The sequence below is a fragment of the Solea senegalensis genome, linkage group LG11 (assembly GCF_019176455.1).
Source record: "Solea senegalensis isolate Sse05_10M linkage group LG11, IFAPA_SoseM_1, whole genome shotgun sequence".
NCBI lineage: Eukaryota > Metazoa > Chordata > Actinopteri > Pleuronectiformes > Soleidae > Solea > Solea senegalensis.
Window position 1 is genome coordinate 15,428,249 of NC_058031.1, and position 27,964 is coordinate 15,456,212.

Below are 27,964 nucleotides of genomic sequence, written 5' to 3' on the forward strand. Positions count from 1 at the left end.
GCATCAAGACCTGAAAAGCGCTATATAAATACAGACCGTAAAGTTGGTATGAAGTAAACTGGCTCCTGTAGCAACATCTCATTTGCTTCTCCATCTCTTGGTCATGTCCTCACTTAAGGGCATCAAACAGGAACGCGTCTGTGTTTCCTGGTGTCTCTGACATGTTTTGGCAGTCCGGAGAACCAACAGTTTGAGAGAGTCATTGACAAACTTCAGTTTTGGGTTTAAATATTCTTTTAGATGATCTCTGAAGACTTACATAACGCAGCTCTACATCAGCAGTGTCACATCAAGAATGTATGTCAGCTTGTTCCAGCTCTTCACTCAAGACATGTTTTGTTGTTTATAAAACAAAAATGCGTTCGGGGTGTCTTGTCAAGCATCTTAGAGTTCCTTGGAAGTTATCTCCCCTAAAGTTTGTTGTGTTTGAGCAATTTTAGGCTTCACAAAAGTAGTTTGCACTGTGGCAGTAAGCTTAAATATTTCATGTCTGCATCCATCTGGAATTGTATTTTGTGGAATATAGCTGAATGTTCAAAACTTGCCCAATCAGTATCCGTTTTTTAATGTCAGGGAGGAAATTGCAGGGTTAATTTACATTTTATGTAAATTGATGACATTTCTGCCATTGTTGTGCATCAACACCAGAGGATCTCCTATCAACAATTAAGAGTCTGTATTTAAAGAGGAAAGGACTGGTAAACTGACAGAAAACCTCACTTCCTTTAACACAAGATCTATAACAACCGTTTTGGCTGTTTATAATGTAGGAAAACTAAAGTGGAGCACATGTGGCCCAGGAGATAGAGGGTAGTTTTGCCTGAGCGTGTTTAAGTGTAATGACAGACCTGTTGATGTCTGCACGCCCCCAAAAGACAGCAATGTTTTTTCTTCACAGATGTCAAGGTAAGACAACAAAAGAAACCTGAACACAATTTCAGTTGAAAGGATTTAAGTTATAGCAATACGCACACTATCAAGTGTACAATTTGTCAAGGTTCATTTGATTCTAATAAAATACTTATTTTTTTAAAACCCATATACATTTCATATATTTATCTTTTTGGGGTATATGGATTCAAAAATAGACATTTAAATCATAAAGAGAATGGGAGAAAAAAAAAGAACAGGAAACAAAACTACAACAGCTACGAATGGTGGTCCTCTGTCCCTGAGAAGAGAGCAAGAGAGGACAGAGGAGAGAGAAGAGATAGAAAGAGTATGATAAAGAAAAAAAGAGAGAGAGAAGGAAGTGGTGAGGAAGGCAGGGAGTTAGAGGGGGATTGGCCAAGCTATACAGCGCAGTATGACACCCACTTTAGCTCATTACACACGTACAGTCGTGATCAAGGCACAGGGATCTTCTAAAAGTAATTTTTTTTCAATAAAGTTGTACAAAATAATACATTTTACAGTCTGTACAAGAATAATAGTTCAGCAGTAAAGTAAAGACAGACAAAACAAGGGAGCCAGAGGTCAGGGAGAACAGAGGAAAGATGGAGGAATGGTAGGGGGAGTGAGTGGTGCCATTGTTTGACCACAAGTTTAAAAACATTTTTTCGTAATTTTCCATTTTTATAATCCAAGGTTATTATATTATATTTTATTTTATTTTCAAGGGGGAAAAAAAAGCTCTGCCCAAAAGTTGAGAACATAGATGAGAAAAGGGTGGAGGGCAGGAAGGAAGGAGCGAAAAGAGAGGAGGAGAAATGTGAAGATGGAGAAATGAGTGAAGTCCTCATTAGGAGAAAGAGCAAAGGTGGTAAAAAGGAGAGAATGACAGATCGAGAGTGTAAAGAAATAAAGAAAGAGCGCACAGGGCACAATGGCACAAAAGTCTACACAGACAAAAACAGCTGTGGAGACAGTTAAACAGGGTCAATCCTGACAAGATGAGAGTTCTCTTTAACTTATATGGTACTGTACTGTAGGAGGATGCTTTTTGCCCTCTGTTTATTAAGTTCCATAAAAGATGGCATTTGTTTCTTTTTTGTTTTAAACTCAATATATATCCTCCTTTCGTTTTGCTCCATTGCCAAAGAGGCAAAGTCAGGCAGCAAAACAATTCTGTGAAGAAATCAAGGGACTGTAGTCATCTTCATTGCTGTCAAACGTGTCCAGGCTTCATCTGAGAAATTCACATCAAACTCGGCGCCGTCCAATTTCAGCAAACCCTTACGCCCCCTGCAGTCTGATATGACACAACACACCCCTGGTCCATAAAGCCGATTGCTAAAGCCGCTTCTCAGCCCTCGGCTGTGCAGTCGCTCATTTAGTCCATTTAATCTCAAAGCATTGTGCTGGGAAAGAAGAAATCCACCAGCAGGTCAACGAGCCCGACACTCGTGAACAGATCAGTACATTTCTGGTTTCTGACTGTGGTTGTGCATTCCAAGAAAAAGCGTTGCAGCGTTTCTGTGTGCAAGCAGATCCTGATGTAAGTGATAGGAAGATTGGTATACACAGTTTGAGCAAAGTCCTTAGCACAGTGCTTGTATTTTTGTTAGATACAGTGTTCAGCTGATCCTTTGTGATCCTTGTGTAATTATCTATTTGCAGTAAATGCAGTTTTTTTTTCACACTGACATAGTAGCTCTCTCAGTTTTCATGGTGACGAAGTACAATCTAAACTGCAGCCTAAACGCTCCTCACTGCAGATAATGCAATCCACACAGGGCCAGGCAGCGTGTTTGTAAAGCTGAAGGTAACAGGGATGATACATGATGTTGAGAGGTTAGGAACTGGGACTATGGCTGAAGGTGGAGATCGAAGTTCCTTTATGTGTTTGCCCTCAAAGCCTTCTATCAAAACAGCCCTGTCTTCTGCAGGGAGGGAGTCTTCATCGCGGGGAGTTCTGGGTTCAGGGTGCATTTGTGTGAAAGTGTGTGTGTGTGATAATGTGGGTGTTTTGGCCCCCGCTCTTTCACAAGAACTCACACTCTTCTATTGAAGAGGAGAGTTCGGAGACTCAGGGTTTCTCATAGTCTGATCTGTTTCTGTGTGTTTGGCCGAACACTTTTCCTTTCCCATCACAACAGCTCATACTGCCGCAGGTGCATCCGCTGGATGATGTCTCGACAGTCATTGAAGACACGGCGGATGTTTTCTGTGTCCACAGCGCAGGTGAAGTGAGGGTAACAGTAGTGCCTGCCATCGCCACTTGCTGTACTGATCCTCTGTAGATAAAGAACAAAGTTTAAAAAGACGAAAACACTTCCAGCCTATTGATTCAGCACAACAGCTCAAACGCATTGATACAAACCAACCATGGTGAGTTCATTGTTGATTTTGGTCGTATGAAAGGAGTTTGAACAGCAGAGACTCTTACAAGTCTTACCCTTTAAAATTACATTAAGCATAAAAGAATGCCTAAGCACTTACAAGGAATTCATCTCTTATGAAGTACTTTGCCCTTGTAACTCGAGGATCTTCTCCAGGCTCTGGTGTTGCTGAGGGAGCAAAATGAGACAAATAAAACTGTAATGTGGGGGCTGATTGAACACAACAAAAACATTACAGTTACAGTTGTGTTATAAAGAAAAAGATCACACGTGTATTAAGGATGACCTCTTGTGGTCTTTAGCCCCTTTTCCACTAGCGCGGCACGGCACGATTATTTTGCGTTTCCATTAGCAATAGTAGCTGGTACTGTTTTTAGTACCTGCTCTGGCAAGGTTCCAAGCGACCTGAGCTGACACTATACATGACGTTGTCAGACTGCCGTTCATTGATTGGTCAGAGTGCTGACACAGGAAGAGGCATGAGCAAGATGTACGACACAAGAATTAAAGCGAACAATATCGAACTGTAGATCGGTTAAAAACACTTAACAATCCTAAAAACGTAGGTTAATCTCCAACAATTACCAAGAAAATCTCATAATTTAACAGAGGAGTCTGGTGTATTTAGCCTGCAATCGTCAAACTTCACTAAAATGATATCTAATCACTTTATTTTAGGGATGTTTCTGCAGGCTGGATGCCCCCCATTTACCAACATTATTAAATCACATTAGTTCCTAAAATAAAAAGGCTGTTTTTAAATGCTATATATTTACAGGTTGAAAATATGGGTTTGTGGGTTAAACTAAAGTATGATTGCTTACCATCATCAGGTGTTGTGTAGCGAGCAAATTCAGGAAAGTATTCCTCAATTTTGGACTTCCCTGCCAACACCTTCTCTGCAAGCAAGTCCTGTTTGTTTAGGAACAAGATGACAGAAATGGTCCGCAACCACCTGAAGAGAAAATCATCACATATGAGAAATTAGAAGGAATAACTGATGAAATGCAAGTTATAGCTATATGGGACAAGGACATTTAATGACATTTAGGGTGTCTGTATGGATCCACAACAACAAAAGAATATATCAGTTGAAGGGAGGAGTGAAGTTTAACAGTCAGCAAAGTAAGACACACAGCCAAATATCTTAAAGGGGACATATTATGCAAAATCAACTTTTTAACCATTTTAATACTTATATTTGGGACTCAGGAGGCCCTACCAGTCGCCAAAGTGTGGAAAAAGAATACTCAGTCATGTTTTCGTGGTCCCGCTTAGTGTAAGTATAGGTGATAAAACACTTGATGTTGAATTCCCTGCGCTTATGAGGGCAGTATGCGCATTTCACCGCGAATGTTACCGCCCCACCAGTAAGTTTACTTCGAGAGCTCCACCTTAGCTCCACTTTGTCCCTGCGAGAGTGCAGGCGAGGGAGAAAGAGCTGTATTATGTCAACGCGGACGGACAAGTGTGCTGTTCGTGGCTGCACAGTGGAGCACAGTGTTTTACACAAACTTCCAGCCTCAGAGGATTTTATATATGAAGCTAATGTGCCGGATAAAGTCAGCAAACGGTTGCCGTATTTAGTCAGCGACCGTATTTCACCGACGTACAAACACACACATTGTTAAGAAAAGGTCACATAGAGCTCATAACTGACCATTCTGACACGTCCTAATTACAAATATTTGTTCAGTACGTCCTCCATGACCGGAGCACAGACTCAGTCACATACAGCAGCTGTTTATGCAGCTCACCGCTAGCGATCAGCAGTGCTGCGCTCTCTGTGCAGCGGTGCTGCACTCTCTGAAAATCAGTTAAAAAGACATAGGGACAGCCCCGCTGATCGCCACCGGCGAGCTGCCTAAACTGGCGCTGTGTGTGACTGATCGCCAGCTCTGGAGCATACAGTCACCGGTCTGATACAGTCGCATACAGCGGCAGTTTATTCAGCTCGCCGCGCGCCGCTGGCGATCAGCGGTGCTGTCCCTCAGTGTTTTTAACTGATTTACAGTTTGGCACTGTTCGGCTCGATCCTTATGTAGGACGACTCTTCCTGTGACGGCACTCTCGCTGTTTTCTGCGCACGCAGCCATGTTGATATTGTCAGAGAACTAGTGGAGGGAGGGGGAGAGAAATGGAGCTGAGCGAGTGAGCGCTGTAAAGAGGACAAAACAGAAACCCCCTGGAAGAAGTGGGTGTGTGTTTGCCTGTGTCTCATTTGCATATAAAGTGACCATGCACGAAAACCGAGCGTTCTGAAAGGGGTGGGTTTAGCAGGGTTATTGAACTGCTATGATGCTTCATCCTTTTGGTATTTTGACCAAAGCATGTCACTGACATGTTCATTAGGACACCAGGGAACTATTTTAATGGGGGAAATAGGGTATAATATGTCCACTTTAATAACTTTCCACTAATCTACAACTTTAATTTGCTTATACACCCCTGGAACTTATAATAAAGTACATCATCCATCCTTGATTGTTGGTATGCTCCGTTTGTTGCTAAGGAACCCCCACACTTGGTTATGAAATCATTCCAGAGAAAAGCAGGCAAGTTAACATGAAGTTTAGCAGCCTTGACACTTCGCTTGGGTTGGTCGATAACTATTATCCGTCTGCTGTTGTGAACAATATGTTCAGAGAAGGCTGTCTGATTTGGTATCTACAAATAGAGCAGGGAATCCATGTAACTACACCTATGGAAAGTTTCCCCACCATTGCTGCTGGCATGTTAGTTTTCTGCGTTTTCAGTGTTTGCTCTCATTCACCTGTTGTTCCAGATGTTCTTGAAGAGGTTGAGCGCCTCCTGTAATCTGTTGGTCTGATTGTCTTCTCTGATCACCATGTTGTAACTGCTACTTGCCACGACGAAGATGATGGCCGTTACATCTGAGGGAAGATAAGGACATGGAGGCAGAGATAAATCAGACACAGCGAGGAACAATGAAGGGCAATGAATGAGAGGAAACAGACATAAACAGAATGTACCGTTAAAGCACTGAATCCATTTCCGGCGTTCATCTCTTTGACCCCCAACATCGAACATACTGTGTTAATCACACAAGACAATAACGTCATCAGGTGAAATACTGCCACTTTGTGGAGAAACTGCTCAACATTTATTTTCCAAATCAGTTGACTTGATCATATTTTCTTTCAGAATACAGTTATCTTTGTAAGAATTTGTATTTTAGCATTTTCTGAGGCTTTATGTTTTACTTACTGAAAATTAACTTTGTCCACTTGGAATCTTGTCTCAAAGATTCCTGAAGTCAGCACTCTGCAACGCAGCAAATCCTGAAGACAATTTGAACAAAAAAAACACTGCTAAAGATCATTAAGATCAATTATATTGTAAATGAACACAAAAAACTTTGAAGCAAGCTCTATAGTTCAAAAACTACATCCGTGTCTTAGACTGGTTTTCTAAATCAGGGTGACAAACTTATAGAAACTAGGACACAATATATTTTACTTTTCGCCCCCATTTCCAGAGCCACCTAATGCCCTTTTTAATCTCAAATGTGGTGGTACACGTTTAACAATTCAAAAATATTAAAATGGTTGAGTGGGAAGAGTAGTATACAGTGTTTGTATAGTGAAGAGAAAAGTTATATCAACTTCATGCAAATTTGCCCACCTGATCTGTTGGTGTGTAGTCATTCTGTTTCACAATGTCAATCTTGTCTAAGAAGCTAAAGAGAGAGAGAGAAAAGGGAAAACACGTTTCAAGGGCAATCCTACTGATCAAATAGTGACTTGACTTGTAAAGATATTGTTCAGGCATCACTGACACTCACCAATGAACAGACATACAATTAAAAAAAACAAAAACCTAACCTGATTAAAATGGTTTAAAAATAGTTGAACAAAAACTGATAAACTTCAGCACTTATTGAACAACACTAATGGTCTGTGTGTACAATCTACATTTTATGTCTGCACTGCAGCCCAATTACATATGATGTATTCAATTAAAAAATAAAAATAAAAATGTATATGTATGTATGTATGTATACATACTGTACATACACACACATATATATATATACATATATATATATACACACACACATATATATACACACATATATATACACACACACACACATATACATATATATATATATACATATATATACATATACACACATACATATACATACATATATATATATACACATACATATATACATATATATACACATATATACACATATATACATACATATATATACATACATATATATATATATATATATATGTATATATATATATATATATGAAACTCTAAACTATGGAATGTGATAATGATAGTGGAACTAAAATAACATTTGGATGAAAAAATTAAGTTTCTGTGTAAAATGCTTTATTCTTTTCAGACAGTTTTTCCCCCCAACTGATGGTTGGCAGCAGGCTTTTATCCATTTGACTTTCTCCCCCTCCTTTTACTCCTCTCACTAGACATAGAAAACTGTATAATGTAATGAATATGACATTATTTTTACGAATAACATCTATCAGAGTTGTTCTTAAGATAGACTACTTTTTCCCCCATTACCCCTGAATCAGGATATGTATCATATCGCCAGATTCTTTCCAATACACAGACTTTTCAGGCTGTTCAAGAATCTGGCTATAAGTACAAGTGTTCTCACACTTGTTCTTAGATAGCTGTCCAGTTGTCATCAGATCACCTGAGAGATATTCCAAGCCTGAACAGAGCCTATGGTCGCACACAAAGGGAAAATACTCAAGCACTCGTCCCAAAATGTTAAAAGGCATCAGGTTGTGGGTTTGATTCGACTGATGGCTGTGCCGGCAGCATGCAAATGGGTATGAAAGGTGAGTGATAGGAAATGCACTGCACATAGATGCGCTGTCTGAAACTGTGAGTGAATGGGTGAATGGCAAAACTAGTATAAAGCAGCTTTGAGTGGTCATCAAGACTAGAAAAGCACTATATAATACAAACCATTTATCACAGATTGGTGAAAATTATCATTTCATCACCATCTTTTACTAATTTCACTTTTGGATGTTTGAGGTCACATTGCTTCAAAAAGGTACAACCTGGAGCCATTTAGTGCAACAAAGTTGCAAAGTTAGTCAGCAATTGATCCGTTTACTGGCACCTTGGGCACAACCCCACGTGTGAAGGAAATGAGCAGTGAGGTTAAGCAAAAGTAAGATAATTCAAAATGTGTGTATTCCATAAAAACAGAGACCCTGCAACAACTAGAGATAGTGACAGGAAAATCCACGTGAAGTACGAGTGCACGTGCCGAGAAGAGAGCACACACTGAGTGAACGTGCATGACGAGGAAGGAGGAGGAGGACAGAGAGAGAATGAAAGTGTAGTGGCGTCTGTCTGACATTACAGAGCAGATTTCAAAAATAGCTCCCCAGCACCCTGGCCCACAGCACGGTTACCATGGAGACCCAACCACAGGAGCTATTAATAGTCTATCAGCTCCCAATCTAGTGTGGCTGGAGTAGCTCCAGAGAAGACAGACAGATGGAGAGGAGGAAGACATAGGAAGAGGAGGAGGAAGAGGGAGGAAAAACTAGGATGGGAGGGAATAAGACAATGGACTGTACCATCTCAACCACCTGAGGGTGAAATGCAGGGGGAGTTTTTCTTTAACTTGAAACTTTAAACAACCCAAACCAACCCTGAGATTTAAATTAACATGCATAATATCCTCTAAGAGACATCTACTAGTAAAAAGCAGTTCAGGCTAGAGTCGGGTACTCGACAACTGAACACACAAGATATCCTCATGAAAACACCACCCATCCTTCTCCTTCAAACATCCACTGATCTGCAGATGACTCAGCCTCCACCATGTTTTCTCCCAAACTGCTACCGTTATATTAAAACCATTTCTTTCCTTTTGCCTTACCTGATTTTGCTTTGAAAATGATAGCTAGATACTAGTCAGTAAGACAAAATTCAGAAGCAGTGTGCAATCTCAAAAAGCACACATAGTTTAAACATGACAAATGTTAATTGTATCAGAGGTATGTACTGCATGAAAGACACTGAAAGACCAAAAAAAGTATTGATCCTCACAATAATATATAGTAAACTAAACTATGTGTCAATATTGTGACATGAGATAAGATATTGTCTTAATTAAGTTATTGTCATATCATTATCTGGTGTCAGCAATGTCTTGTTCTGATTTTAAAGGCTGCCGCACACCGTGTATAGAGGCATTTATTTAATTATCATTAAATATATGGAATATTGATTGATTAGAAGTACTAACAGCTCTTATTCAACTTTAAGCCTGATTATTTGCATTGCAGTAGAATTTGACAGGTATTATTTCTCACACGTAAATAGATTTTTTTTTTACCATTAAAAAGCCAAAGAAATACAACAGATATCATCTAATATCAAAGTTTGCAAATGTATTTTAAGTATGCCATACAGATCATATGCAGCTGGAGTACAGAAATTACGGTATTTTTTGTAGGATACATATCTCCTATTTTAGTGTATGTTACAGTATTTACTATGTAGAACAGTTCTCATCGGGCCTGAAAATTACAACCCAACCCGACCCGGCCCGCATGTCTTTAAGCCCGAACCCGACCTGGCCTGACACCAGCATGAATTGTCCACCCGAACCCGACCCCGACCCGTTGAGAACTCTACTATGTAGCGTCAATGTGCAGTGAGTAGCACAAGACCAGAGAAACAGCCTGTGTTTAGCTTAATATCGAGATACATTTCAGGCATACCAAGATTGTTTTTATAAGCCATATTGCCCAGGACCGGGCAATATGGCTTATAAAACAAATAGAGACGAAAATCATATATGTGGATTTAATTTGTTAGTGGGCAAATGACACATGAATTAGATAGTACTAATGATCTGCATTGCAAGTTACAGGACAAGAGTATGGTGTTAAACCAATATCAAGTTAACATTGGGCATAAATGAGCTGTTTATGTAAAAGAGAACAGCCAACTACAAATTAGTAGTTAATTCTAATTCTACCACTATACTCAAGTTTTCTTATAAATATATATAGTCGTAGAAATATAGTCACAATTTTGAATTGAAACAAATGAAAAATATCATGTAAAAAAAAAAAAAGAAGAAGTGTGGAACAGTTTCATTTTTCGGTACCCTTCCATTGGGGTACCACAGTCATGGTACTGTCCCGGTGGAGCTAGACCCGCGACAGTGAACTGAACAGAAAAGCACCACTCCCTTGCAACCCGTGTTTCTTCCATGTCTGCAAACTATTCTCAGTTGAAACGCATGCCTGATCAAGGGCTTTACTGTCCCTAAGTGTACCAAACCAAACTGTACCATGATGGAAACACGCCATTTGTGTAACTGAGGTTCAGACTGTTGGTGAAAGAAAATCACTTATTTGATGACACCAACTTGGGCTTTAGTAAACATTTTGTGCAAATGTATAGACGCGACGATATACGGAAATGGAAAATAATAAACAGATGTAATGGTGATGTAACTCCTGAATCCATTATTATGCAAGTGCCAACTACTTTCTCAAGAATTACATGAGTCGAGTCAGTGTCAATATAAATAATTATTGCCTCATTGAGCAATTTTCTGTACTGTTGTAATATTTTGTATTTCAGCACTGGCAGTTGGTTACTTACTACTGTGCACAGTCGATTAGCTGATACTCGTTGGATCTCTCGAAGCACGCCCTGACGCCCTCATCCTGCCACAGTGTCTTTGCATGGTCATAAAACTCCTGTAGAGGGACAGACAAAAACATGCTAATGAAAAGCCCACATCTCATCTTGTTAGAAACAGTTAGACAGACACAGGTGGATGTTATGGTGCCAGTTGTAGAGACAAAAGGTTTATGATCAACTCAGAGGTGATGTCACTCCCATTTGCAATTTCCGATGTAAAAAAACACCCAAGAAGATTGGCAAATATGCCAAATATGACAGACAAAGGATGTAGATCGTCCAAAGTGCATGTCTGATGGTACATGGTACACCACCTGCAGTGTATGTCTTGCCTTATTGATGCATGTATATGCATGTGAAGGTAAATAATGGTAAGGTGAAAGGAATGCAACTATAGACAGGCACAAAGACATACTGGAACTCCCTGCATAACTTCTACTGTGTTGATTTCATCTAAACGCTGAAAACAAAGTGATCCGAGCAGTACATATTGCCAGGTACATTCATTTTAACTACACACATGCACATCATGCGCCACATGTAGTAGGTCAACAGCACCAAATAATACATAATCACAATAAAAGACAAGGGAATCGACTGTGATACATATATATATTCACTCCAGATGGTGAACATTTTCTCAAGCAAAGGTCCTGAACATTATCATGTGTTATAACTGTTGTTATGGCAATATACATTTAAATATATATATATTATATATTAGCAACTGTGCATCAGTGCAATCTTTCAAATCAAATGCAATAGAATTACATTATATTTTTTTACAACATTTTTGTCACACTGGACAGGAGGTATTGTAATACACCCAAGTACTGTAATAGAATTGCCAAGTAAATTATAAAATAGCAGAACAGAAAGTTTAAAATGCACAAAATGTGCATCCCTATAACTAATTTTAGTCGCTCTCTTCCTCTTAATTTAAGAGTCTTCCCAGTTTGGATTAATAACTCTACCAACTAACTTTTCTTTACTTTTCTTACAGTCTCTCCCTGTGTACATCTGATTCACTGACTAGAGTTGGAAAACACTCATCAGAATTTGCTGAATGGTGATTTATAAACATGTGCATTTGCCTGCATTGGACCTTTAATGCAGTGAGGGCTAGAAAAGCTGTGCCAATACAACACAAATGGTCAGTTCAAATGTGACAATTCTATTGCTTTATCTTTCATAGGTACTGGTCTGTATATGACACAGTCTGGTTCTGAACCCGGTCAAACAACAACAATCAGCATTCAATCCTGGGTCAAATAACTCTGCAATGTGGCGAGTTTTTATCCACTGTGGTTCCGTTCAGCATCAGTGGGAATGTTAGACTTGGGTGAACATGCACATTTTTCTTCGTCTGCTCTATTTTTGCCAGCGATCTGCCATTTCTAGTGCAATGTCATGATGCCCATAGCTATTAGTTTAGCATTAGTTTTAGCATTATAAATTATCAGAATGTTTATAAACACACACCTGTTGCAATTTGAAGCCACAAGGTGACATGCATCACTGAGGTCTGTAATATAACTATATTGTGTTATTTTGTAATTAAAATATTATTTACCCTAGTGTATTGATTATCATAGTGCATGAGGAAGGACAACGATATATCACCAAACCAATATTTTGACCCACACGGCCACACCTGGTATTATATCAGATGGAAGAAAAAATAAAAACAGCATCAATTATGTGCCATCGGCTAAATTGACTTCTAAAAATCAGCATTGCCCATAGAAAACCCAATATCGGTCAACCTCTATCCATGACAGCAAACCTATCATTGAATTTAGAACTAGAGCACTCTTAATAATCAGCCATGTGCTTTGAAAGAAAACTCACTCTCACTATTTTAATGTAATACTTCCTCTTTCTTTCTTTCTTTTTCCATCACTTTCTATATTACTCTCTCTTTGTTCTCCCCGCAGTAAATGTCAATTTACAAAAGTGAACACATCAAACTGAACAACCAAACAAGTCTCAATTTTTTTAATATGAGATCAGACATGATAAGTTCAGAGCGCAGGTGTTCAGAGCGCAGCATCAGCCGCAGAGCTGTGTCTTTCTTGAGGACACAGGTAAGGCTGAAGTCTGGGAGCTAGTGCGGTAGACTGAAGGTCATCTTCTAAAACTGTATGGAAAGAAGCAGCAGACCCTTCAGCTGCAATAATATCACTACCTAATCATCATCATACATTAAAACAAGCAGTTGCACTAATTAGCTCATTACTTAAATGAATGCATTAATTAGCAGGCAAGTCAAAATTCTGCCTTTCACATGGACGCTATGAATATGAACTCAGTGACTTGAAGTATTAAAGGGCCATTACAATGTTTTATGTGTTTTGTCTCATTTGATACTAATCACAAGACAGCATCCATGACTGCTCAGTGTAGCACCAGTCTTTTCAGCATGAACATGTGATTTCTTTTTATCACATATGTTTCCATTCATTTTGGACTGATCAGAAGTGTGAATGTCTAAGAAAAAAACAACAACAACTTGTAATGAAGTGTAGGTCAAGCACAGCCAAATGTGTTTTTTATTTACAGTACCAACAAAAAGTCAAACGATGATAATGCTCAACTGCCAGCTGCTCAGTTTCTAGTTTCCCACAAGCAAATGCCATAAAAACCAGCTGAATGATCATATTAATCCACACTTCCATCTGTGTTCAATCACAATAATGTTTAGTAGGTCTGCACAATAAAAAAATAACAATAGATTTATATTACAAACTAATTTTGTTCAACGCAACATAACAAATGTTTAATATATATTAATATAATATTGGTGCATGGTGTAAACACAGTTACACAGAGACATTAGACATACAACTGCTTTGGATGTTTCTCTATCTATAGATATAGATCTATCCATCTGGGTTGGGCTGTGTATTCAAATACTTCAACAGCAGCATTTTCAAAGAAAATGTATGGATCGAGTTCCTCCAATAATCCTCTATGTACTCTGTGAGGGGGCGCTGTGGGTGGTGTAATTACAATTTTATTATGTTTCGCATTTTGAAAGACTGACAGTGGTGGACAGATGCCTTCATAATGACACACTTTAGGCACAATGGTGACAGGTTGTTCAAATCAAGTGCATTCCCATTGCTCTGAAATAAACTGCAGCTTCTATTTAAATGTGAAACTGAGTGAACTGAAAAGTGAATTAAGCCTGGCCCACAGGTGGCTGTGGATATGAGGTACAGTCTCTTGTTCCAGACAATTAGCTAATGGTTTTGTCCCCTGAGGATAGTAAAACCTACACAGACATTACCCATCAGGTCATTAGTAAACCTCAGCATTGGCTACACGAGTCAAGGGATTAACACCTGGGATATTGGGACAAGTACCTGCTATTTTAATCTACTGAAACACAAGCAGCCGGGGAAACCTACACCTCTTGTCAGTAAACACTGGTCACAGTTTTGCAGGTTTAAACAACTACCAACAGTGGGCCCTACATGTTTGGTTGTCACTGTTGCTTTTATTATTCATTATCAATATTGTTAATACTACTATTATTACTATTATTATTATTATTATTGTATATTTTAAAAAACAAATAAGACATCACATTATGAGAATCATGATGTGTGTGTGTGTGTGTACAGTCAGATATTATGCTACTCACAGATGGAAACTCAAAATCCTTCTGGTTGACGAGGTTGAGGATGTATTCAATCCTGCACTGGTTTTGTGGGCACGCCAACTGTACTGGTGGCGTCAGGTTGCTCATTGCTGTCACTATGGTCTGTCACAAACAGAATAAATTATTATAAAAGTCGATCACACAAAGATTTTTTTATACTGCATATCAAATATACTATCAAATGAAGAGGGAGTACTTGCTTATATGATAAAAAAGGTTTGACTACTTTTGAAGCTTCTGATGAAGCTATTTTAGTTCATCTCATTCGCTTCAGACAAAAACAACCACTTACCTCAATGGCCTCTTTAATGTTATTCTTGATGTCTTGAATTTTCTGCTTCTTCTCTCTGAAAAATACAGAAAGGTTTAAAGACATTCATGTTAGAGACCCATCACAAGGGCATCCAAGTGAAGCGAGAGCAGCAAATTATAAACTGTTCTACCTTAAAAATGCGAGCTACGATGCTGCTAAAATTCAAGAGAAAACAATCCAAGCTCCTGACAAGGGTTCTGCAATTGTGTCCAATCTGAACTTGAGCCTGATGCAGATAATATAATATACATTTATACAATACATACATACTTGTAGATATAACATAATAAGCCACATGTCAGAACCTGAACCACAACTGATCAACTTAGTTTTTTATGCCTCCTAAATATGCACCAACAGTGTATCAACACATGCTTTTAGTGTCAGGCTTAAACCAAGGTGCCCCTCAGGACATCATCAAGGTTATTTCTGTCAGAATTTGTAAAGCTTCTGCAGAGCCACGAAGGATGTTATACAACCGTTTCCACAGGCTCCGTAATTTTGTAAAAGTGATAACTAAACTCCAATTCATGTGTTAAATCCATGGAGTGACCGTTTAAATATATGACTTGCATGCTGGTGATTTCCTCTGTACAGAGTATCACCTCCTACACAGATGCTTCAAAGTCAAATGTTGACGTTTCTCAGAGGCCAAGTAATATGAAAACAATTACAATCTGAATGCAGTGAAACAAACAGATGCCTACATCATTATTTCTGATTATATAATGCTGATTTTTGGGACTTTTTAGAGTGCGTTTTAGAGTTTGCTCCACTTACACTCAATCATCAGTCTCAAAACTGACATCTAACGGTTTAGACAAAACAGAGAAAACTACACTCAAGGGCTACTTCATTAAGCACAACTGTTCTTCTTAATGCAAATATCTGATCAGTAGGGGTGTGACGAGACATTCAGCTCTGCACACAAGACTACACTACTCACGTGATCAAGACGAAATGAGAACAACGTTGAAGCACTGTTAAAGGTTCTGCCTTGAACTCAACTGATTGGCTTTAATGGACAAAAACCAGACTGTGAAATAAAATGGACATAAATAAAATAGAATAAAATTAGGGCAGTGCATTTTTTTTTTAAACCTAACTAACACTTGCTTTCCTATGACTATTTGTTATGTATTTGCAGTAACTTTATGTGTCCTGAGCTTGGTCTCATCATGTCTGTCTACAGTTTCTCCAACACTTCATGTCATGGGCCAGATTAAACTGAGTTCGAGATAACACAAATGAGCACTCGTCACTGTCACGTGTACCTAATAAAGGGAATGATGAGAGTATAATCTAGTGCTGGGTGGTGTAGTGGTTCATACCGAAAATCGTTTTTGTTTTGTTTTTTACATTTTTTTGTATACTTTTCTTTGTCACTGCTGCACCACACATGCTAAGGGCTTAGCTGAAGAAGTAACTGTGGTAATAACCGCAGGAATGATACATTTACTCCACCACCTAAACAGAAAACACATATGAGAGAACCAAGAATGTATATAAATTTTTGGTCATACCGCCCAGCACTAGTATAATCTGTTGGAGTGTTTTTACATCCACTGCACGCAAACAGCCTTCATAAAGGAACCACTGCCCCCAACATTTCTACTGCGCCACTGCTTCTCTTCTCGACACAAGTATTGTTTAAGTCAAGTTGGGGAGGGAGTCCTGTCTTACCACGACACAGTAAACAACAGTACCCTGAATTTAGTTTGTTTTTGATCTGAGAAGGGTAAACAGACCTTCATTTGAACACTTGGTATTAAAATTATGTCTGTCTGCTGTGAAGGATAGCTGTTTGTACAAGACGTTTGGACTCTGTGTGACCGAAATGTTTCTAATAAAGGAAACCAGAGGACCAGTTAGTCTATCTTTCACCTTGAGCCTGCCAGGACAGTGCCTTGTGTTTACAATAGTTCTATGTCAGTGACAAGGAGCGAGATGGGCCTCTTTGTTGTGTGTGGTTTTACTTTTTCACTAGAGATACTGTAGCATTACTCCAAATCTATGCAGTCACAGAATATCAGTAGATAACCAAGACTCCAACACCAATATTAACTTGGTTGTTTAAATTCTTTAAACCATTTCAACACTCATCACTTTGAAGACAAAGGCTAAACAGATCCTTCACAACTTCACCCAGGTAAAATCCATTTAGGGGGCTTAACTTTTGCAACAATCAAGGTCCACCTTCCACCAACACAAATCGCTGGCCAGTCTGTGGGAAACACTGCACTGTCAAAACTTGTAGTAGGAGGGAAAAAATCCAAAAGAGTGCACCCCATGAGTGATGATCCCTGTTGAGATAGGTAGGAGATACCTACTTCTTCTTGTTAATGTTTGTTAATTTTGTGACTGTGCCTTCACTTTTGGTGCAAGTTGTTGTGCTCTCCTATATGACACTTTGCTTTGCACTTTACTGAGAACGCAGTGAGCAGTGTAGTGCAGTTGCTGAAGGAAAGGGATGGTAAACCAACATCTTGTTTGATTAATTAATTCTGTGCATTTGATGTATACATATTTTTAGTCTATATGGTATCAAACTAGTGGAATGTGACCATCCAAAATTACCTAACATCAAAACCAAAATACAAGGTTACGATATACAAAGCATTGAACATGTTGTTTCAGAAAGACCACAGCTTGACTATGAAGTTGGCATGCCTTGTACAGGTGCTACTCATAGGCTTATAGATAGGTCATAGTAGATTAACTCATTGACTCCTTTTCTAAAATCAGAACAGGAACTGGAACCAGACTTGCAGTCAAAAGCCAGACTTTTGGGTTACCATAAACTAAAGAAGAATTAATTCATCCATCCCGAAAATCAAATGTAACACATGTTACTTGACACTTTGATCCCCAGACCAGTCATTTTACATGCTGTCTCAGGATCCAGGCTTATTAAAGCATATCAGTGTGCTTGTCATGTGGAGACCCACAAGCAACTAACCTTCAAGACAGTGGTTTGGGTTTAACATTGAAGCACAAATTTAAAGTCAAAGGAACCCATCTGTTTACTACAAATAATGAAACCAAGGAGCTATACAGGTTTGGTTAGAAAACAAACAAACGAGCAAATAACCCAAGCAATGTTACAGAGTTTGCATAGGTCCTCTTTACCCCTGGCATTAGAAGGCTTTTTTGGTGTGATTGAAGCTTCACCACATGCATTTACACCTGGTATTACCATGCACCTCTGGTGTCCACATTGAGAACTGATTACGGTCATCCCTGGTACTATTCGATCACGGTCATCCCCCTATATGTCACCACTCCCTCTTCTTCTACAAAGATTTCCTGCAGCAGACTACAGCTTCACATCGGTGTGTGAGCCATGCATGAAGTCATACTTTTGTATGGACTCCTCTGCTTTTTGAAGCAGGGGCAGAAGTCATCTGACAAGCGGAAAACTGATGAAAGCAGGGGAGACTGGGCAGTTTTGTCACTGCTTTCATGTTAGCTGTGCTCGGGAGTGGAGGCACATCGGACACTTGTTGCATTTACACTTCTGTTCAATGTGGTTATAATGTACTTGCGACCACCTCAGGAAATGGTTTGGAAGATTATACAACAATCTGTCCTCTGTACAAGTGGTCAGGCGCTATCCGATTGCAATCCGATCACAGAAAATGCATTTTAATGCCAGGTGTAAAGGGGACCATAGTTTGATAGATGTGTGTGAACCTGCAAGTGACATACGATGCAGCTCTCTCACACACAACAACACCTACTTTCTCTCTACAGTACAGTGTGTGCACCTGTCAGTTGCGATCTGTTCTACATTAGTGCAAACTGACTCCCGCTACGATCACAATTTCAATGGATTTGGTGGAATTGAAAAATAACCACACTGAATAATCACTTTTCATCCAGTTGGACATGTTTTCCACACGTTTTCAATATCACTGTAGCCAACTAGAACTGATCAGGTTGAAAATACAGTAGGTGGAACTACGGTGGGACACTTATGATGTCACAACTACCCACCGGTGCTACAAATTAACACCTGAGAAGAGGTCAAATCAGAAAACATCTGAGTGAGTGGAATAGAGGAGTAAAGAGACTTAATCTGGCCTGCAGTCTGACAGTTGTACCTAAAGGTAGCCTATGAGACACACACACACACAGTTCAGAGCTGCAGAGTCACGCGCTGGGTCATACGCTCTTGTCTGCCTTAGGTGTTGATTTTCTCAGCCACTGACATAGGGAAAAAACACAGATAAAACTTTTTTTTCCCTCCAGTTTAAAGCAAGCATGGACCAAGTATGATCCCTCTTGAGACCAACAAGCAAGAAATTAGAGCAGTGAGGTTATAATCTTTCCTAAGAAACACTTGAGAGTTGTGTCTCTAGAGTATAACATTCATACTAATATATGGTAATATATGGGCAAATTGACTCAGTCATACAAGCTAACAGTGACTCAACAGTCACTTTGAGATAAAACACCCATCATTTTCTTCACCTATCAATAACCCTACATGCATACACAACTCCAGGGCTCCAGGTTTGACGGTTGTCTCTGTTTTGTACAGGGTCAAACATCCATTTCTGCACTGCAATCTGACTGGGCTATCTTAAGGTCTTGAAAATAAAAGCAAAGACTGTTTGATGTGAGGCAGCTCTTTTAAAGAAGTCACAACTGCTTTATCCTTGGCAGGTCAAATGCTTAACATTTACACAGCCAATTCCTGTAAACTTAAAGCGAGTAAATATCACACAACCACAACATGTAAATCAAGCATGTTTCCTCACTCCATGCTAAATTGACATGAATCGATGTCACTTCAGCATCAAAATAATATCAAAACTTAAATGGATTTATCAGTCCAGATCAATTTGTTGCAGGATGAGGAGAATGCTTTAATGTGTCTATGGTCAGCAAGGGGATTAGTCCATTGTATTTGACACTAAACTTGTTATAAAGTCAACACAGTTTTAGCTTGAAACTCATGCAAAAGGATTTTAAGTACAACATACAAGTAAAAAGATGGAGCTGCTACATCACACATGCATGCGGCTTTATGCTTTGTTTTCACATCATTTGTTATATTTTCTTATAAAATGATAAAACAAAAGATGACCTAGTTTTGTAACAGATTTGGAACATGTTTAGATAAAGTATCTTAAGTTTAGATAAGTTTTCAGTCACTGTAAACTGTTGATGAACTGTTAAAACTGTTCACCAACAGGTTAGGCCATTTATGATCAGTTTAGGGGTGCACTCGGATTACTTTTTTGATGTAATGAGTAAGCTTATGTGTTAGGTCTGCAATAAGAGAACTTTACTTTATTTTGTTACTTTTTCAAAAATGTAATCTGTTACTCCATTTACCATATATTCCTAGTTTTGCCACAGGAAAACTAAATCCACCAGGCTCCTTTTCTTTTTCCATAGTGTTTGACAGACAGACATGTGTCTGTGTGGTAAAGTTGTGTCACTGCGCATGTATGTGGCAGCTCAGCTGATGAGATGACATTGGCTTTGTGGAAGTATTTGCAGAATATCACAGTAAAATGCTTGTTGTGTTTGGATAACAAGAGTCTGCCAACTGCAACTGACTCATGCACCTGTGGTAGCAAGGCTAGGGGAGGAAGAGGAGAAAGATGATGATGGCAAAGATAGCAGTGTTCACCAGCCCCAAAGCAACAACTAACTTTTAACCAGGCTAAAGATGGCAATCTGAGGGAGATTAAAGAGCTTTTAGCAGGCTACATGTGAGGACGATGCTACTGTTCAACTGTGGAGTTCCCTACTTTCTAAGATCATCAATACAATTCAGATGAGATAGAAGTGTAAAGAAAAAAAAAATCAAGCAGCAAGTGTGACCAACTGGAAAAATTAGGTAACACCTGTGCTACCAGTGTATAAAAGTAATATTTGAGCGATGGCACCTTTTCCCTGGCCTTTGTGATGAGGTACAGATTTAGCCTGGACACAGCTATGATCGGGTGCTCTCATCTTATCCTGCTTAAACCCTGTGCTTCATGAATGTGCATGCTGAGCAGCATTTATGTCTTCGCTAATCTCAAACTTACTCTGCATTGAAGCCGTTGACATGCAAGATCCTCATCTGTTTCACTATGGTGCTCTTTCCCGACTCTCCAGCTCCTGAAATAGAGAGAGAGAAGAAAATGTGGATCCGTTGACATGTGAAACACAACCACATAGATTTGACTGTGACTTGTCATGCACTGTAGCCAGAGCCAGAGTGTGGTACATGTACCATCAGTGGTACACCAAGCTTCCTCTGGTGGTACTTAGAGGAAAATCAGAAATATTGTTCTGCTGTATAAACCAGGGTATGTGATCGTAGTGGAGACGAGGAATATGGAAACTTAAACAAATTACTAAAAAAATTAAATAATAATAATAATAATAAAAATAATAATAATTAGAGTCACCTCATCTCTCACTCCATCTTAATCTAATTTTGCTATACCAGTGTCTGACGTTTATGTGAAGCAGAGGAGGATGATGAGAGAGCAAGTGATCTTATTGGGAATAAATCTGCCTATTACACCACAGTATTTTAAAGGGGACATATTATGCAAAATCAACTTTTTAACCATTTCAATACTTATATTTTGGACTCTGGAGGCCCTACCAGACGCTAAAGGGTTGAAAAAGAATACTCAGTCATGTTTTCGTGGTCCCCCTTAGTCTAAGTATAGGCGATATAACACTTGATGTTGAATTCCCTGCACTTACGACGGCAGCATGCGCATTTCACCGCGAATATTACCGCCCCACCAGTAAGTTTACTTCGAGAGCTCCACCTTAGCTCCACCTTGTCCATGCGAGAGTGCAGGCGAGCGAGGAAGAGCGGTATTATGTCAACGCGGAGGGACAAGTGTGCTGTTCGTGGCTGCACAGTGGAGCACAGTGTTTTACATAAACTTCCAGCCTTAGAGGATTTTATATATGAAGCTAATGTGCCGGATAAAGTCAGCAAACGTGTGTTCACGCCACTACACATCAGACTGCGGCTAGCAGTCGCTGTATTTAGTCAGCGACCGTATTTCACCGACGTACAAACACACACATTGTTAAGAAAAGGTCACATAGAGCTCATAACTGACCATTCTGACACGTCCTACTTAAAAATATTTGTTCAGTACGTCCTCCATGACCGGAGCACAGACTCAGTCTGATACAGTCACATACAGCAGCAGTTTATGCAGCTGGCGATCAGCGGTGGCAATCAGCGGCAATCTCTGTGAAAATCAGTTAAAAAGACATAGGGACAGCACCGCTGTCCCTATGTCACATACAGCCACATACAGCGGCAGTACACAACGGTTCTACCGTGGATAACTATACTACCGGTGCCAGTTTTTGCTATATTATGGCCGCTTCTACTCTCCTCCCGGCTTTTCACTGAATGCGGCTCCCTTGTAAACAAACCCACATTGCAACTACTGCAACCAAACTACACAGCTGCTGAATAATTGGCTGTTTGTTTGTTACTGGTGACGTTCGGGGATATGATAGGCTGTTTCCGCACGCTGGGTCTGCCCGTCTGTTAGCTGATTGGCTGTTTGTGTGTTTCTGCCGGCAAGAACAAACTCCATGAAGACAGCTCCGCTTAGATAAAAAACAAAAAACAAACAACAAGCTAAAGTTCTGTCTCACCCAGACGCGCGCACGCCTTACAGTCACAAACACAAGACAACACACTCACCATGGCAGAAGCACCGGGCCCGAGCACTGAGTCTGCGGCGGCGGCGTCATTGGCACCACTAACTTTGCTCAAAAACTCCAAAAGTCGCATTTGGAACTATTTTGGCTTTAAACAAGACACAGACGGTAAAGCAATAGACGATGGCTGTCCACTGTGCAGGTGCTGCCACCAAGCTATAAGAGCCAAAGGAGGGAACACATCCAACCTCATAAAACACCTGCAGTGTCGTCGCCCACATTTATATGTCGAATACCAGGTTAGTATTGGCTAATATTAGGCTATATGCTCCGTGTACAGGCTGAGGAATGAAGAGTTAAAGTATGTCAAAGTATAAAGCACATAGAAAAACACATAAAAATATAGTTTTCACAGGGAATCAGTTCCTGTTTATTGTATTTTGTCATCTAAAGTTTATTATGTTGGAAAATAAGCATTATTGTCAAACAGATTTTTTTAAAAGACAGTGGATTTGTTATCCTAAGTTGATTATTTATATATATGATTACATACATACATACATACATACATACATACATACATATATATATATATATACACACACACACACACACACACACATATATGTTTATCATGCACCAAATAACATTATAAGTAATTAATAAGTATTTATAACTTGTACAAATACATTGCAGTTCATAAAAATAATAATAATCAAAAAAGGCTGCAGTATCGCGATACTACCCAGAACCGTGATACTTTGTCTGGTATAGTATCATGGTTACTCATTTTGGTATCGTGACAACTCTAATCATGGCTGAAACAACTGTACAGGACATGGGATTTGGGCAATATTGCAATATCAGTATATAGTGCGTATCATTGTCAATGTATATCAAAATAACGAAAAGGTTAATTATGTATCAACATTGTGCAAACATACTTTGAGATAAAACAAAACTGCTAAGAATGTTTTGCCTCAGACTTGTGAAATGTTTATCGTTTTCTGTCTGTCAAGATGTTTAAAACCACAATTAATCGATTTCTTCAGCATTCATTCAGAAGCAAAACTCAATCTTATCTTATGCTTTATCTTATGTTTGTATATATTTGTGATCACAGATATCTTATTATAATATTATACTGTTATTGAAAAGCTTAATGGAGATTCGGTCCACTTGTGGTCTGTGTCAATTATATTTTAATAACTAATACACCAATTGATTTTGTATTGTGAAATATCCTGAACTCAAGGTGGGTTACGACACACAGTACCCAAAACATCACAACTGTAATATATCAGTATTCTCACTGGGAGACTGCATTTAACTGAAAATGTTATTTCTTCCCCTGGAGAAGTGAAGAAACAACCCACTGAACTTGTGTCTTACTGTGAAAACATCACCTCCCAGTGATCTTCATGTCCAAATAAAATCATTGGTAAATTCATCTATTTAAACATAAACTCTTAAAAAGAAAGAGAAGATTCACAGAATCTAGTCTGCTAAAATGTTTGTGATTTTGGGGATAACATTCAAACACTGCCAATTTAACATTCAGTGCAGTTATACGATAGGTAACTGTAGTAGGATAAGACTATCTAGCCTGTATCAGTGCAGACTTTTGTCCACACTGGATCGTCTCTTTGATTTGCAGATATTGCTGTCATACTGCATTAGAAGTAATATGTCAAGAAAACATTTAATCTTTGGTCAGATTGAGCTAAATAGATGCTTACATAGAAATGACATGAGAACACATCCCATCCCCTATGTTATGCCTTTTTGCTGGATCTGGCAGACTTAGAACAAAAATGAAAAATTTCCTTTGTTCAAATGTAGTCCACATTGCTTATTGTTTAAATTCATTTTAACTTTAACTTTGCATATACAATTGGAGACTGTTGGCAAAAAGACATAATGTGTTTAAAATAGAGGGTCTCATGTGCATGTGTTGTTTTGTCAAAATTGGATTAATATCTGCTTCCCATTAATACAACAGTGTCATCCTCCACAATCCCATTAAGACTTTAATCAGATGATCGATTTAATTGTTGGCCTGTGTGGTTTTAGCTGTAGACTGAGCAACATAATCCAGTAATCAACAGCTTCAGCCTGAAATACAGTTTCCTTCTTGAAATAGATGGCCAAAGTTTTTGCGTCATAAACACAATACAAAAGACTGAAACGGTATAAATGCTACACAACCCAAACAACACAATAAATGCTAATATTAGGGGTGGAAGGGAAGAAAATAAGGAAGTTTAGTTTTCACCCTCAGAATCATGATATTTTACCAGCAAAACCAGCTTAAAGTAGCAGTTCCCACTTTACCTCAAACATCATTGGAAGTCTGTTTATAAGTAGTATCTATAATCCAGGTTGTTAAAAAGACATTTTCCATTTATATTTGAAGCATGTTCATTTGAAGGCTCACATGTGTGTGGTGTCCTGTGTTGAGAGGCTCTATTCATTTAGCCCAGTATTGTATAATATTTTCTTACAGCAGTAAACAGGCAAAGCTCTGTAAGCAAAAAAACAAAATATTCTGTAGTACATGTTATGTACCACTGACCCACTCAGTTTAAAAAAATATATATTATGAAATCCATGCAATGTGCATGGATTTTGGAAATATGACTCTGGGATTATTGGCTTGAAAATGTATTATTCAATTTTGAGTCAAGGAGGAAAATAAAACTAGAACTGTTGACACCATTTTGATAGTATCAATCCTTGGAATCACAATACAAATCAAATCGGTAACCAGTTATTGTCACGCAATCGAATCGTAACAAAAGCATGTTGTCCTAGCCCTAGCCAATATGTTACACAATAGGTCATGTTTTGGTTCCTGGGTAGAACTTACATTTCTTTGTGGAAATAACGTGGATTGTACCATTTCAGACACAGTCCTCCTTAATGTGGCTACAGACCACGCAAAAGGCATTGCATACATTTTCTCAGCTGCACTGAGAGTGACCCTTTTATGGTTCATTTGGCTTTGTTCACTGTTTATCCTTATCGGCCAAAATATGCAGAATCACAAAAAGGAGCCTGCAGGCCCGCAAGTAGTGTTACAGTCAAACTAGCAGATAATATAATTGAATGGAAGCTAATTTTATGGTAGACATCTTTGTTTAGTTATTCACGTGGGTCCCGTCGTTCTGCTTTCCTAAAGTCCCCACAACTTCCTCCTCAACTTAAATAACACTGTGTCATACAATACACACCCTTGGTGGCACTTCAGTAATCACATAATTAGGATTTTTTTCGAGAACACTACGACTTCTTGGCAGCGATAAGCCTCTGATTGGACATAAAGAGGATTTAAAAAGGAGCACAGCAGGGAAAGTTAGACACTCTGATTTGTCTCTTATGTAATGTGGAGACCCAGCCCACCTCCAGTTCACATTCTGACACACACAACCACATGTTGAGCCTTAAACACGTTCATTTCTTCACTTACTGCGACATTATCTTGGACACCCACAAACTGACATGAAATGCAGCACTGGTGTTCATTTAGTCAACTTTCCAGGCCTGAATGTGTGATTAGGACTAAATGCTACACTACAGGTTATGCCCACTTAAGAAAGTGCATGAATGAACTATAAATGACAGCAAAACACTTTTTGATTCCTGTCTGTGGTTGTTTAATCCACATTATCCACCAACTAGAGTCTAAACACACACAACATTTACCTCTACATCACTGCATGCTATCAAATCAACCTGTGGACTCAACCACTGCTACTGCTTGTTTTGGTGTTGATGGTGGTTAACTGCCACTTCGAAAGCAACGAGATTAAAAAACAACAACAACACAGTATTGCATTTTCCCCCCCTCAGCCTTATGCAATGTCAAGTCACACTGTTGACAATGTTTCCCAAACATCCCAGAAGGTTATGCAGAGAGGAAGCAGAGGCTAACTGTGCAGACTGAGGCCTGCAAACCAGCAGCAAGCAAGCACGCACACAGAGCAACAGTTACAGAAAACGACACACGAAAAAAAACAACAACGACATCAAACTCACCCAAAAGTAGTAGTCTGTGTGTTGCTCTGTATATCTGTTTGTCTTTTTGAAGCTGCTTCTCTATCTTTTTGTTTGCTTCTCTTTGTGCCTTCTCCTCATTTCTCTGGTCTTCGGTCTTACTGTTGCCCAAACAACCCATCTTCCCGCAAGAAAAAAGAAAAACGGGGGGTCCAGGGGAGGAAGAGGAGGAGGTGGTGGTGGTGGTAGAACAAGAAGTAGTGGAGGTGGAGGTGTAGGGAGGGAGGGGGATATGCAGAAAGACAAATAAATACAGTAAACTAGTCTAGATCCCTCGTTTGACCCGCGGATTTGGCAGCAATGGCAGCCACATTAACACGCTGTAACGTCCCCGGCCTGCTACAGAAACCAGCGCAGTGGAGACTATGAGTCCATAACGCGTATTTTTGCTGTCAGAGAAAGGGCAGGATACTGTTGCTGACGACACCGAGGCCGCCTTCTTCTTCTCCAGTCTGCTGCTCAATCCTGCTCAGGCTTTTTTTCCTCCTTCACATGCACTCATGTAGTTTTCACTTTCCCCCCTCCCGAACACTCACACTATTTCTCTCCCCACCACCGTCTGCCGTGTAAAAAAACTGTAATCCACAACGTGTCCTACAAGAGATCTCCTCAAACGGAGGTGAAATGAACAGACCAGTTTTGCATCTCCAAAAAAAGCCCGGGTCTTGCGTCTCACTGCTGCCCGTGACAAGGAGCCCAACTCGGCGTGTCCGAAAAGCTCGCCCGGGCTGCGGCGTGGCACGTTTCCACTTCTCCTTTCGTCACAAACATCTCCATAGGTGGACACTTCACGCTCCTTTATCTGTTTTCTCCGTCTCCCCGACGCCTGTCTTCGTCGTCGGGGTTGGCCTGTTTTGCAGGACAGAAGGAAGGGGAATATAATATTTACACCCAAGCGAGCTACATGTGAGATATCCTCACTGTTTCCGTCGCCATCCGGCTCCCCCTTTTCACTCTCTCTGCAACAAACTCACTGCGGCGGTTTTCTCCAACGGTTCCCACAACACGTCCAACTTCAAATCCAATCACTATCCCGCAGATATATCCTCCTTTACTTGTGACGGCTATTCCTATGCTGTTTTCTCCTCCAAGGGCCTTTTCTCGCTCGCTCTCTCTCTTTCTCTCTTTCTCTCTCTCTCTCTCTCTCTCTCTCCCTCCCTCTCTCCCTTTTGTTGCTCAAATGTGTTGGTTATCAGACTCTCACATCATCACTGAGCCTCCAAAAACTGCGCACCGGCATATGGATCTGCCTTCATTAGATTAAATTACAAATAAAAACAAAAATAAAGAGTTAATAAAAGA

At 39.5% G+C, this 27,964-nt stretch overlaps 1 protein-coding gene across 1 annotated transcript; it reads right to left on the minus strand.

The window, feature by feature from the left end:
* Positions 1-935: 935 nt before the first annotated feature.
* Positions 936-27,815, minus strand: gnas (GNAS complex locus). The gene is made up of 13 exons (XM_044038671.1): positions 27,637-27,815; positions 26,645-27,511; positions 21,004-21,076; positions 14,936-14,990; positions 14,626-14,745; positions 10,935-11,032; positions 6,927-6,981; positions 6,510-6,583; positions 6,275-6,333; positions 6,055-6,175; positions 4,106-4,236; positions 3,382-3,449; positions 936-3,176 (listed from the first exon to the last, which is right to left on the minus strand). The coding sequence occupies exons 2-13, from the start codon at positions 26,781-26,783 to the stop codon at positions 3,030-3,032; spliced, it is 1,140 nt and encodes a 379-aa protein (XP_043894606.1). The 5' UTR covers positions 26,784-27,511; positions 27,637-27,815; the 3' UTR covers positions 936-3,029.
* Between the last annotated feature and the right edge of the window lie 149 nt (positions 27,816-27,964).